General features: G+C 35.1%; 1 protein-coding gene across 3 annotated transcripts in view; it reads left to right on the forward strand.

The window, feature by feature from the left end:
- The window catches only part of INO80D (INO80 complex subunit D), a 76,783-nt gene extending 67,222 nt beyond the window's left edge, over positions 1-9,561 (forward strand). For all 3 annotated transcript variants that reach the window (XM_020972803.2, XM_020972808.2, XM_078147471.1), the window contains exon 13: positions 3,988-9,561. Coding sequence is in view for 1 of the 3 variants with exons in the window: in XM_020972808.2 (XP_020828467.1) it covers positions 3,988-4,001 (14 nt within the window). In the remaining 2 variants the exon portion in view is untranslated. The remainder of the gene's footprint in view (positions 1-3,987) is intronic.
- Positions 9,562-14,551: the final 4,990 nt, after the last annotated feature.

Consider the following 14,551-nt stretch of genomic DNA (forward strand, 5'->3'; position numbering starts at 1 on the left):
CACTCCCTTCTTTTGAAAGCTTCTTTTCTTTGCTTTTTAAAGGAATGGCAGTGATCAGCATGTACTATGCTGAAACCATGTGCCTGAGCTTATGGAGGGGAAATGTCATAACTGTCTTTAATCCTTATATGGCCTACTTTTAAAACAAGTATTTATTAAACTCTTTTACGTTTAGGGGCCAAAAAAAGTGTTTGTAATGTATTTAATTTTTTTAATCATGAAAAGTTGGTTGGAAGATTTATTTTTTTGAATAGCTTTGTCTTCATATTGAGAAATTTCTAAATTATAAATCATGTTATGAAGCAAGATTTCTTACCATAAATTTATTCTGCAGTGGTGAGGAAGACAGATAATTTGACAGTTTTTCTTCAGTGAACCTTATGTTAGTGAGCTCTCCTTTCTGTATTGGCATGATTATGGGTAGTTAACCTTGGCTCAGAAAGTGTCATTTAGTTTTCTGGACTATTTTCCAATTTTTAGTACAGATGTAAGTATCATTGGATAATTGTCATCCATTCCCATAGATTTAACTCAGTTCCCATTATGTACTAATTAAAGCTTATTGCAAAATAATATGTCTTCCTCATCACTTCTCCTTTTTTAGCAAAGGGAAATTCATAATCATGGTAATCATAGATTGGAATTTTATCTATCCTGGCTCTTTGTCCTGTGCATTGGCTGCTTAAAACTCTTCAGTTAACAAAACTTGTAGTAAGTTGCACATTATGTTGTTTGCGATTTTCTTTTTTGTGTGCATTGAAAAGCCCTTTTCTGCTTTCTAGTAAGGAGGCATGCAGTGGTCAGGAATGTTGCCAGTTATAGCTTCACACCAAAAACTTTGAGTAAATTAGTGTTCATGGAGTCCTCCGTGCTGAGGCCAGTGGGAGGAACACCTTTAGAAAGCACTGGTGCAGGGTTGAAGATAGCGCAAGTACTCCCTTTCCTCACATCTCACCCAGTTGAAAGATTGCATAGATTTTGATTTGATTTGCTCTTGCCATTTGCCTGGATTGTTCCCTTGGTTGAAAAGAGAAGTACATTTCTATAATACCAAGAGGTTAGAACAATTACCCTCTTGCCAAAGAGTCAGTGTAGCAATTTTAATCTCTTGGGAGATATATTTATTTATATGAAAACAATGGAGTAAAGCTTTTTTTTTTCATTCTGAAAATCTAAAAATAAGCTACTTCTGTGGAATGTTTAGAGGTAATACTGGCATCAAAAGCAAATCTTGCATTAGGAATATGGTCCTCTTTGGGTGGAAAATTGCTGGTATTTTAGAACGAGGTACAGAATGCATAGTAAAATAATACCATGACACAAGAAGAGTCACTTTGTTTCTGCAGTGGTTTGGGACCATTTGTAAAAGGCCAGTTAGGTACAGTTAATACTGATTTCGTTTACAGAGTTGCTGCAGTTAATGGAAGTATCCTATGTGCTGTAGGAGTCAGAATCACCATTTCAATGTATGCTATCTTCTGCTGGTATATTATATTACTAATCTAATTTAGCATCTGAAGAAAAGTTGTATTTTCTCTCCTTTATTACCCCCACACAATAATAATTATTATTATTTGAGTTAAAATACTATTTCATTTCCTCTGTGGAATTGGCTTAGCATTTTGCACATCTGGGTAGGTTATGTAGCTAGTATACAGTTGTTCACAATAATGAATGGCGGTTACACTTAACCCACCAAGTAACAGACTATGCAATGGAAGGATTTTCTAATATTTGTTCTGTAGGTTATATAGTGAAGGATTATTTTCTTGAGTAGCCTACCATTTGTGGGAAAATTGCTTGTAAATAACTTTTCTGAGCAATTTCATGTTGGCAAGCAATGTGGCATATGTATAAAATGCCCCTCCATGAGAAAATTATAATTTATTGAAAAAAAAAAAGGTAGTGGATATGGAGATCAAGTACGAAGTGTTGTGTGTGTTTTTTTGTTTGTTTTATTTTGTTTTTGGTGGTGGTATAGCTTGTAGTTTAAGTCTAAAGAAAGCTAACAGCTTTTTTCTTCAGCCAATAATTCAGTAGGGAATTTATTTCTTATAAAGAAATGTTTATGTAGTTGACTGCATACTTAAAAGCTCAATGAATCTTGAACTACAAAGTTCAGAATGATCAGTATTGTTTTCTTTAATGACACTAAACTCAAGCTCATTTTCAGCCTATGATTACATTAATCCATAGAGACGAGTTTTATTCATTAAAAGGTAAGAAAATGAAATATTTGCTGCATATTGGTGTCCCTTCAGTTCAGTTTCCCTCTTGAATAATTGCTTATATCAAAGAATTTATCTTACTAGTGACTTGGACCAACCAGCTGTGTAAATTGGAACTGTAAACTTTGGGCACATTTGTATGAGAAATTATAGTCATAGGAATTTTGAAATCATAGATATTTTGTTATTAGGAACTTCCCTCTCATCCTTTCTGAGATCTTGAACAGCATTTAAGAGGGAGTATTAATGATGCAGGAATAAGTGTTTCTACCAATTTTGAGTAAAATGTGTGTACAGTGCTTGCAAAAAGGACAGGTAGGAAGATTTACAACACTAATTGTTCAATAATTTTGCAATCCATTTAAATTGTTTTTTTCTTTTAACTTTTAATGTCTGTAATTTGTTTTCTTCCTCCTGTTCCTCTCTAGCTCTTGCCCCTTCCTTTGTGAATGAAGTATGCCAAAAGTTTTTAATTTGGTGTATTTTAAGGCCTTAAATGCAGTCCTTTTCTCAATGTGGCTTACAGAACCTGAGGTTTTGTGGAACATTTCTGAGGATACCTTAAAAGAAAATCTAGTCACATTCGACAATTTGCATGTGTGTCTGCCCCTTCTCAGAGGCCCTTCAGACTACACCAAAGGTTGGGGTTTTAGGATAGTCAGAATGATGCAGATAGATTCTTTTATAATCACTTCAAAATTTATAAGTAATTGTGATTAAGTGGAAAGGCTTCCCTGTACCAAACATTGAATGTCTGACAGACAATGTATTCTTTTTGGAGTAATTTTCTCCTGACTGGAAGAAAAAGCTATCACATTAAATGTTTTCATTCATATGTATGTAGGGGTGTGTGTGTATACGTACATATATACATATGTGTATGTACACACACACACACAGTGTATATATGACAGCTCAGAAATAGAGTAGATGTTTTATTTCAATTTGGAAGCAATTATCCTTCTCTCTGTCAGTCTGCGTAGAAGTAGAACCATTTAAACATTTCTTCTTAGTAGAGTAACATTTTAGAAGATTCAAACCCAAGATTTAAAACATGGCCAGGAGAAAATCCATGTTAAAAATAACTGAGTATTTTAGAAATAATAGCTCTCAATGGATGATTTTTACTGGCATACTAGAAAGGAGCTGAGTTTGTTCATGTAGCTCTATTGTTTTTCCTCTAAACATTTACTTAGGGAAAAAAACCAGAAACACATGGCAATATGGATTCTTTTCCTTATTGCCAGTTGCTATGTCAGTAAATGCTGAATATGAATCAACTTCAGGGAGTTTTTTTCTAAACAACAAACATTTTCACTCTGTTTTTGGTTGTTGGCTTTCCTCACTGCTTTTACTTTTTGTGGTATCACCTGCTTTAGATCTCTCATTACTTTGGTATTAATGATAAGGTGTTATATGTCTTGCATCTGGTAGAAGGAAATATATTCTATATGGCAGTTTGGAGGGAGAATATGACATCATTTCCTTTTTATCCGTCATCTCCTATCACTGAGGGATTTTGGCTAGTTTGTCTAACACGTTTTTTTGCTCTTCTAGAGTTTAGTCTACAGAAAAATCTATGTGAGAAAAACTTAGAAATCTATATATAATCTATTTAAGACAGCACAGTTCTTTTCTTTCTCTTCTGCCTACTTGCCTCTGCCCACTTCTCAGTAATGAAACGCATACACGTAGTGTATGAGCTATACCTTATTCTGGTCTGAGTAATAGAAACATCTTTCACTTTTTTTTTTTAAAGCTGGGGACCACTGAAGTTAAGCTCTATATGCACCCAGAGTTCCCCATGGAAAATTTTCAACATGCAGTGCAGAAGGCTTCAATGCAGCTAAATGCCACACCATTGCTTTTACTTTGGGAGTAGACTGATTTGCCCTGAAATGACTCCAATCTTCAGCATTAAGGTACAGTTGGTTCCAGTGGATCAATGCTGCAATGATGGAAAGTTTGATACTTGTTGATAGTATCTTCATCTGCTTGGATGGGTTGAACCAGTTCCTCTGAACAGTGATGATTATTTTCACTGTACAGTTTGAGTATGTCTCAGGGATTCCTTGTGGAAATAAGGGCAATTTAATAAAAAACAAAAAAAACTAAGTAGTTTTAAAAGAAAATAAAGGTAGAATATCATCAAAGAGAGCGCAAGTAAGAGAAAACACATTGAGTTTTGTAGTCCACAGTGTTTTGCCTAGGGACTCTTTCTTTCTCCTTGGAGCTCTCATCTCAATTTCAGCATACAGAATATTTTTCCATCACGCTCAGCTTTAAAAGTTTTATTTAAAAGTTCCCTTCCCCAATGAGCTTTCAGAATACTTATTGTAGATTTTAAGAGAAAAAGGTATATTAATTTATGCTATTAACATCACCTCATAAATTATAAGTTTTATACTAAAGCTGTATTGAGTGTAATGAATTATGTTTCCTATGTGTTTTAATAGCTATAAAATTATATACAAGCTTTTTTTTTTTGGTGAAAAACAAACTAGTGAAGCACCTTTTTACACTGGATCTCTGCCGTGTCAAGGTGTATAGCTATTCTTTGCTACCTTGCAGATATATAAAGTAAAATGGTATCCTGCAGTCTCAAAATGTAGAACATCTTTTAGCCCATTTATTACTGCTCATAGAATTCTTGAGTACTTCATTCTTTAGTAAATAAATGATCGTGGTTTACACTTAAGACGGCTAGAAGCTTAGTTACAGGGTAAATAGAAAAATACATAGATCAAATAAAAACTCCAACTACTGTAGCTGGAATTGTGAACTAAGTTTGTAAGACCTCTTTTTTTTCCTATGGATTTATTCTTTAATTTACAGTTCATTCTGTAAGTTGGGAAATCAAAAAGAGAGAAAATGTCAAATCTAGATGTTCTCAGTGTCTTATTCAGGAACTTTTTACCCCTCCTCACTAAGGAATTCCCACTGTGACTTAAAAATAGAATTAAATTACTTGTGTGCATGTATGTATTTGTGTTTTACACACATGCAAAAATATGCATTGGGGGAGTGTGTGTGTGATGATGAATGTGTGTGTAGGGTAAAATAGAGAAAAGTAGTAACACAAGGTGATGGAATGTATTGTAGAAATATGATTTATTTAGTTGAGGGGATTGGACTTACTTTCTCATTGTCACTATTGTATAAATACACCAAATTCTTTATTATGTTATGTTAAAAGGCTAGCTCTGATATCATGTGCATTTTATTTTAAAACTTTTGATTGACTTGCATTGTGCTCCATTTTTTTAAAATGGCATGAGAAATACCAGGCTCTAAGACACCCTTCTGTCCCCTCTTTTTTTTGTGTGTTTTGTTTTGTTTTAAATGAGAGAGGAAATGAGGTGTTTCTATATTTTATTGTGGGGTAGTGGGACCAGATATCCGTTGTAAATTTTTAAGTTAATAGTAAATTACTTTATACTCTGACTTTAAAATATTTCCCATCATCCTTATTTTGATTTGACAAATATTGTGGTAGTCATTTTTTTTTAAGAATGCCATTTTCATAGGTGACTGCTTTGTTTTACTGAGGACTTGGTGGGATCATTTCACTATGCTTCAAAGCTAGGGAGAGTTTAAATTATTTTAAACATATTTTTATCTCAACTGGGCTATCCATTTTGAATTTAGGACAATTTTATTTTCCATATTTTGTCCAAGGGGATGATGATGCTTGCTCTTAGACCTTTATCTAAGAGTTAACTTCAGAAGAGACATTCCTATTTATTTTGGTTTTTAAAGTCATTGTTCTGTTATACTTCACTGTAATATCCAGAAGTCTGAAGTAACTAAAACCATAGATGTTACTGAATTTTTCATTCATATTTTTAATAATGAAAATCATGTATTTTTAAAATCTTTTAAAACAGCTTCTCATAATACACAGATATTTGTCATTTGATTTTGAAGCCACATTTGCTTAAATGCAGTCAAAACCTAGGAAAGCTCTGTATGTGGTTCTTTTTACAGTTGTACTTTTCCAGCATCTCCGAAGTTCACTCTCTCTGTGGATTTTTAAAAAATTTGTTTCCTGCATATTTCTTGTACATAAGCATGCAAATGAAAGAGGAGAGTTTGTACTGGTGCCATTCTCCCTTCAGTTGTTTGTAATGGGATTTACCAAAATAAATTCCCCATTCATCAATGGAGGGAAAAAGACCCTTTTAATGTATATTTGTATAGAGATGTGTATATCAGATGTGGTGGCACTTTGCTGAATGTAAACTTGCCCTTGTCAATGGAAAGATTAAAAAGTATTATGTTTATTTATACATTTGTATAATCTAAATCTATATATACACGTATGTATATGTGTGTATATAGATAGAGCTATATACATATATTTCCCCAAAAGTGTGTGTATAATAGACAAATAGCCTTTGTTAACAAGATTAGTATGTCAGCAGTGGGGTTCTAGATGAAACTGCAAACCAGACAAAATGACTATCTAGGGCACATCACCATAACTCCCTGGGATAGAAGTCCCTTGGACTATAGTCTTGTTTCTGTTTATAATCAATTGATGCCCTATAAAAATTACTTCTGTTTTCCATTTCCCCCGATCCTTATTACTGTCATCACCAACTGTTGTTCACTTTCATCATTTAAAAGCCAGACTTCAATGCTTCTCTCACTTTAATCACTTCCATTCCAGCCCAAAGCATTTGGTTTAACCACCCCGTCTTTCCTGGGTGTCACTGTTGTTTGTTCCTTTAAAAGGCCTTTATTTTAGAGGTTTCCTAGAAACTTTAGGTCTCGGTAGTATACACTGCACAGATTTGGAAAGGTGGTTGTTTAAATTCTGTCTATCTGAAAAAATGTCCCACCAATTTAGGAATTTTATCTAGAAAATTTTATAAGGTCATTGCTAAAAGAGTAAGAATTGTAACAGTTAAAGCTTTTCATAAGTTACACTAGTGTCTGTAGAGAAAACATGTTTATTCCCACCTTTATATTGTTAATTTATTGGCATTTGAAAATTTTGGTTCACGTTATAGTTAGCTTGGCATTTTCACTTTCTTTTTCCTTGACAGTTAAAAGCCTACTCAATCACATGTAAGCCTCTTAAAATCTGTGGCCAACCCATACTTTAATTCATGTTATAATCGTTCTTTAAATTCTCATCTCTTCTAGTGAAATCTCATTCTTATATGATAAATTCTTGGCAATATGGCCTTTGATATTCTCACAGTAGTGACATTGAGTTTTAACTTTGCTGCAGTTTTATAGAAAACTTACATCCATTTATAATTGTGCCTTCTAAACTCTTATGCACACACGAAACAAAGTGTATATATACATGTTGGAGCATGTGTACATATACTAGCATCTATACTCACACAGTATGTCTTTAGTATATATTATGTGAGTGAATATATAGATATTCAGAGACAATAAATAATTGTCCTTCTGATATATACTCATGCATATGTATATTAATATATGTATATAAGTAGTGTGGATATACTGTATATACACATGTATATGTATGAGTTTTGGATGGCAATCTTTTACATTTAGCAAAATGCTGCCCCTACTGGAATATTGTCCCTGCAGTGGCAGGTGTATGTAACAAATTGTCAAAAAATGTAACATTATAAAAAAATATTTAAAAAACATTTAAAAATTTTAAATCATCTAAAGTCATTGCAAAATTATTTATTTATTATTTTTGTTTGTTTCCTTATTGTTGTTGTTATAAATTAAATTGCAAGGGAAGCGGTCCTAAAAGTTGTCATCTGTTCAAAGGGAGTGAGAGAGAGCTGGAGGTGCACTTGAAGAACTTGTGTGGTTTTTCCTGTCTCTGAACAGAGATGTGCTACAACCAGTCTGGTCATTTCAATTACAAAGACACCCTAACCTTTCCTTTAGTACACTTTGTCTACTATCCCCTAGATCAATAGTGGTCCACCATTGGTTGCCTGTTTATTTCATTAATATATAATGATAACTAAAATTGATTTGACTGAGGAGAGTTAAATATTCTCCTCCTGCTGCAGGGAGAAAATATCACCTCATTGTTACCTAGCCTTGCTCAAAATACACCTTAGAGAGTGTGGATTTCTCATGAAGCTGTCTGAAGTGAGCCTTTCATTTATTTAATTAAAAGTATCTTCACTAAGAATTCTGTTAAAGGAATTTTGAGACTGTTCATACTGGACATAGGCCTAACTCTTTGTTAGACCCACAGCCTCAAGTGTTTTTCAGTGATTTATCATGCTGATTGCAAGAACATTAAGAAAGCTCTTAATTGCCATTTGATTTTGTGATTGAATGGCAGAACAGATTACCTCCTCAAGACATAATAGAGAAACAAAGTAGATGGACAATCGTACATTTCAAGATGTTACAGGAAACAGTGGACTTAACTAAGAGTACACTGTAAGACTGTCCTAGAGAGGTTCGTGTTTCTGTCATTTGGAAAGTTAGCTTAGCCACAGCCAGATATCAGAAGCAGCCTTACACCAGAAAGCCTTTTGGTAGTTGTGTAACTGCTAGAAGGCTATAGAATATGAACCAGCTGCGGTGGGGAAGTCAATAGGAGGCAGCACATACGAACAGTGAATGACAGCTTGCACACTTTCATTTTCTTTCTTTCTTTTTTTTTTTTTTAAAGTAGCTGCACGGTAGCAAGGACTAGCAGTCCTTTCCCCAATCCTTCTTTTTCATTGTCCCCTCTCACCTTGGCACACAAAGTTTGCTAACATGCCATACATTAAAAATGCTCACAAAAAAGAAAAATAATAATTGCTTAAAGGGAACATACAAACTTCAATTCTCCTCTGTCTTACTAGTGGCTGAAAGCTTAGTTAGTATGCACAAAAGCCTGATGCCATTTGTTTCTGCAGAGACCGCTTTTAAACAGTGTGTGGGAGCAAGATGAGGAGAGAAATGGTTTTTGGCCAGAGCCCCCAGTTCTGATCAAAATTCACACCAATGGCTTTTAAAGCAGGTGTGCTGGAGGACCACATTTTAGGAGCAGGTAGGCTTCTGGTTTGTATTTTCCCTTTAAACAGGAAGACTTGGCTCACATTTTCCATATATTTCTCAATGAATGTACTGTATGACCATTTTAAAAAATTTGATGAAATAATAATGGATTGGTCTCCTTTTGTTATCTGGTCCTTGTTTAATTTGTTTAAGGGTTTTTGTATACAAAAGTTTACATTTTTATGTATATTTTTCTTGTGTAAAAACTGATGTAATATGTGTATAAAACACTGTATGTATTATCTGTATATAGTGTGACAAAATGATTTTTCTTTCTTTCTTTTGGATGTATTAATAAATCTTGCTGTGAAATAGCCTCGTTTTACTTTGGTGTAATTTCCATTACTGGGGATTTGATGTAAGTTGATATTTATCTACTGCATTTTTATTCTTTGTTATTTGAATAACCCTCATTTTTTGATAAGCTTGTCTGTTCTTTATTTTCATGCCTCTGTGATTGAACTAACATTAATTTATTTAGTAGTTGGTGACCAACTTAATGATGTTGCAACACTTTTCTCTTTTGTTTCTAACCTTGAAATCTAATATGTTACTGTTCGTTCCCAAAACTATTTTAAGGTGTCATTACCTGACATAAATATCCCCAAAATTTACTTCATCAAAAAACCACACCTCCCAGATTTTCCCAGGATATCCACAGGTACAAGATTGACTGTAAAGGCTATATGGCCAAAGGCAAAAATTATTTTTTCTCTCAAGATACAACCTCTTTATTCAGGAATGATGCAAAAGAGCTTGCCTTCCATATGTTTAGAATTTTAAGTGTTTATTGATTGGAAAATTTCTCCGTACTTCCTTTTCTTTGTGTGGGAAGCTTTTGTGTACATTTAAAAAAATATAGAGAGGAAGGTTAAGCCTCCATTAAAGTCCCAGAGTGTCAGAGTTGGAAGAGACCTCACCCAGTCCATCCTGCACTTAAACAAGAGCCCTCTTTGTGACATTCCAACAAGTTAACATTCAAACTGTGTTCAGAAGCCTCAAGGGAGAGGAAATCTACCTCTTCCCAAAGGGGCCCTGTACATTGTGGGGTAGCTCCTATGGCAAACAAGTGTTTCCTTACATAAAGCCTAAGTTTTCTTCTTCCCCACTGCCACCCCATTGTTCCTGATTCTGCAGCCAAGTAGAATCGTGTCTAATCCCTCTTCCAAGGGACTGCCGTAAATATTTAAAATTAGTTCTCACTTCCTCCCTGAATCCTACTCATACATTTCATCATAGCCTAGAGGTGACCTTGGATCCTTGAAAGGCATTCTTTCAAGACATGACAGCAATTCCTATCAAACTAGAAAGGTTTAAGGCATATGGTCCTAGGATGGAACCATCCTAGGAATGGAAAATGTCATCTAAGGACCATCTCTACCTATGGAGAGTCTCATTACCCAAAGATTGGCCACAAATGACAGCTTTTTTTTTTTTGTGCACAGTAGCAAATGCCTCTACTTTGCGATGGGTCAGTAGAGGGAGTTCCCATACTAATTAAATCATGAATCTCTGGAAATAGACTAAGACCAGACTCTCATTTGTGTTTGTGTATACATGTGTATTCTGCCCTTTTGGTATTGTTCTTATATCTTTAATAGACTGCAAGATGCATGCCATATGCCTGCTATAACCTCTAGTACACACAAGGCTTGACATGTATGAGTCCAGAGACGTGTATATGAATGTAGCAAATCCAACCAATGACCCACTGATGCTAGAGCTTCATTCATTCCACCACTTGAAAGTGGTGAGGCATCATCAGCATCACCAAGTGCTGAACTTGCAGTAAAGAAAACCTGGAGTCAAATCCTTGCTGTATAAATGCGAGAACCTCCCTGAGCCTCAGATTTTTCTCATCTACAAAAAGAGGGGAATAGGCCTCTAAGGTCCCTTTTAGCTCTAAATTTATGGTCTTTTGATCAACTCAGTCCTACTCTATTATGTAGAGATGGAGTTGTCAACTTTTGACTGTTTGTTTTTTTTCCTGCCTTTGCATATTAGGCTTTTCAAAAATGCAGTACAGATATTTAGAAACTAGTTTAATTCTTGCCTCAGATTTTTAAAAATAAAAAATCATACCCTTATGTGACATGTTCATTAACTTAACGTCCACATTGAACTGATCTCTTTGAAAGGGTAACATTGGAATCTTGGATGGATTGGCAAGTGAAAGCAAAAATTAGAGTTTTGAGAAGAATATATTTTCTTTTTACTTCTCTTCTTGAACATTGCACTACCTCCTTGGCCTTCTTTCTCTGCTTTGTTGAAATTTAGCAGCAATTCTTTTAAAAACATCAGCCTGCATTATTGGAAACCTGTTATTTGCATTAATTTATACCTTTCATGAATATGTGGACCTGAAGCTTAAGACAATATTAATCTGTTCTCTTCTTAGAGGTGACTCACTGGGAAATTCTTTATCCAAACCTTTTCTACTATAGTTATTTAAAAGCCACGTGAATGAGAAGCTGCCCAGTGGTTCAGCTTTCTGAATGAGGGAACTCTGTGGTATGCTGGGCAATTTGACATTTGTCTATATTTTTTTAGAAAATAAAAGAGGAAATATCACAAAGGGTAACTTACCTAAACAAGCAAGCTCCCTGTCTTTCCGAACACATCTAGTTCTTAAAATTCCATTTATTTAAATTACAATTTGGCCTGTTCTTTTTCTTTTCTTTTCCTTTTCCCCTGCATCTTATGTAATACAAAGTACCATTTAATGGAGCAAAATATTGTAGCCATACTACTGTGCACTGGGATGGAAAATCTACTACTAATATGAATTTGACAGAATAGAGTCCTGATATCTCCTACATATGTCAAGTTTAATGAATAAAGGCTATCACCATACTAACTACTAACCTAGAAATTACAAATAACAAAATTGAATTGAAACAAAACTATAAGGTAACATGTCCGTTATTATACTTAGGGGTACAATATATAGTATCCCATTGCATACTTACTGTCAGTACAATACATTTTAGGTTTGAGTCTTATTACCCTAATTCTCTTTAACTGTCTTATTACTCTAATTCTCCTTAAGCAGTTAAAAACTGCTTGAGGGCTAGGAAAACCATGTTTTTGTATCCTCCATAGTACCCAGCACAGTGCTGAACCTTCACTTTTTTCCCACCTTGAGTAGCTCTAAGCTGTTCCTAAAAATGCCATGCCCATACCTGTATCTTTGTTCATACTATCTTCTATCTGAAATGTTTTTCCTCATCCTTTCTACCTCTCCAAATATGACCTTTCCTTCAATGTGCAGCTTGAGTCCTATCTCATTTGTTGGAGTTTTAAGGGTCTTTAGAAATCAAAATTCAGACATTACACTGTGTCATGGTTAAGTTTTCCTGTACCATTTCTCTCATTTGGATTACCTCCATAGTGTCCTTTATCCCTCCCCTATGTCCCTTCTTCCACCATCTTAAATTGGTCACAGTTGATCTTTGGTTCCTAATTTGAACCCCTTCAGCCTGTCCTCCTGGTATTCTCCTTCATATACATATATATATATATATATATATATATATATATATGTAAAATTTTTTTTTTGGGGGGTGAGGCAATTGGGGGTAAGTGACTTGCCCGGAGTCACACAGCTAGTGAGTGTTATGTGTCTGAGGCCGGATTTGAACTCAGGTCCTCCTGACTCCAGGACCTGTGCTCTATCCACTGCACCCCTAGCTGCCCCTCATAATCTTTACAATATTATACTACTTTTCATTATTGGATATAGTGCATCTTTTGCTTCCAGCACTCCTCCAAATTTACTGTATCAAATTTAGAAATTTACAAGCATGATCTGAAAGGAAAAAGGTTGGGAATCCCTTATTTACAGTATCTAAAAGAGAATCTCTTCTCTGTGGCAGCCACTCCTTTTACCCATGGGTATTTCAATTTAATTATGTCCTGATTTCTTAAGCATGCATTTCGGTAAATTAAGTTTCCTTTCATTGGAATATACCTGTATACCTATTTACTTATTGGGGTTAGGGAAAACTCTAATTTTATTACCAATTAGAATGCTTGTCAAAATAACCACCTTGGAGTCTGATTAATCAACTATTCAGGGATTAATTATTGGATCTGTTTGTTCTCCAAACTATATAAATCATTTACTTCTCTTTCTGGCTACTTGTCTTCTATCTAGATACTTCATTCTGCTTATGTACCTTGACCTGGGAATGATCTGGGGAAGTGAAGGAAGATAAAACTTAGTATTATTTTTCAGTTTTTAGTTTCTCGGCAGCTCTGGGAAGAGTTTTTGTGAGGGAAGTAGCTTTGAAGTGATTTGTATATTTCAGTTGTTCCTTTCTCCTATTAGCCGGGCCACTTCCCACTTTCTGCCTTGTCTGCCAATTTGCAAAGTGGACAGTAACCTGATGTACTGTGGATCAAATCCCCTCACGTGAGAGTTAGCTATAACAGAATGAGTGAGAAGATGGGCAAGCATTCTCTGTCAATAGGTATAATAGATGAATTTTGTAATTATGAGGTTGAGAGTCACACAAAGGGCATGGTAGGTATGCTCAAGCTACGTAACATGTTACAATATGGAATTACGCAGGAGGAGCTGTGTAAAGGATGCAATCAAATGAATGTATGAGTGGAGGGGAAAAAGTTGGCCAAGTCATATAGGGACAGTGAGGGATAGTCAGCATCAAACTTTGGTGGTACCCAGACAGCCTCAAAAGCACACCAGAAGGGTCCCTTCCACATCGAGTGTACCGTCTATGGAAGATTTATTGAAGGATATGAATGAGAATGGATGGGTTGATCTGCATTGTTGGAGAAAATACTCAATTAGATGGGATCACTGATGCAATGGAGTATTACTGTACATGTATAACAGAGGGCCTAATTTGTAAAGTCATTAGTGCCCTTTATACACACTTCTGTCACTTTAATGCTAATCTTTTGACTGTTTAAAGTCTTTCTCCTTAAAGCGTGAGTGGCTGTCAGTGAAGGATCTTGAATTCCACAAATATGTTATTGAATATCACAAGACTAGCATTTCCCCGAAGAGCACTGAAGCTTGGGGTCTAGTCTATGTTCTATCCTTCACTAACACTGAATGATTCCTGCAGGATCAATCCCAGCCAAATCACTTAAATTTTTTCACATTTTGCTGTCTATAATCAAAGCACAGGTTTAAACTAGCAACTAGTCAGCTCCTTTCCCCCTTCCCCATCTGACTGAGCTTCTTGAAAACAGGTGCTATTTTTCACAATATCCCCAGGACTTAGCACAATGCTTAGCACATAGTAGGGGCTTAATAAATGCTTCATGATGACTTCATATTTCCATAT

Source organism: Phascolarctos cinereus, unplaced genomic scaffold (genome assembly GCF_003287225.1).
Source record: "Phascolarctos cinereus isolate Bilbo 61053 unplaced genomic scaffold, phaCin_HiC Scaffold_7;HRSCAF=346, whole genome shotgun sequence".
Taxonomy (NCBI): domain Eukaryota; kingdom Metazoa; phylum Chordata; class Mammalia; order Diprotodontia; family Phascolarctidae; genus Phascolarctos; species Phascolarctos cinereus.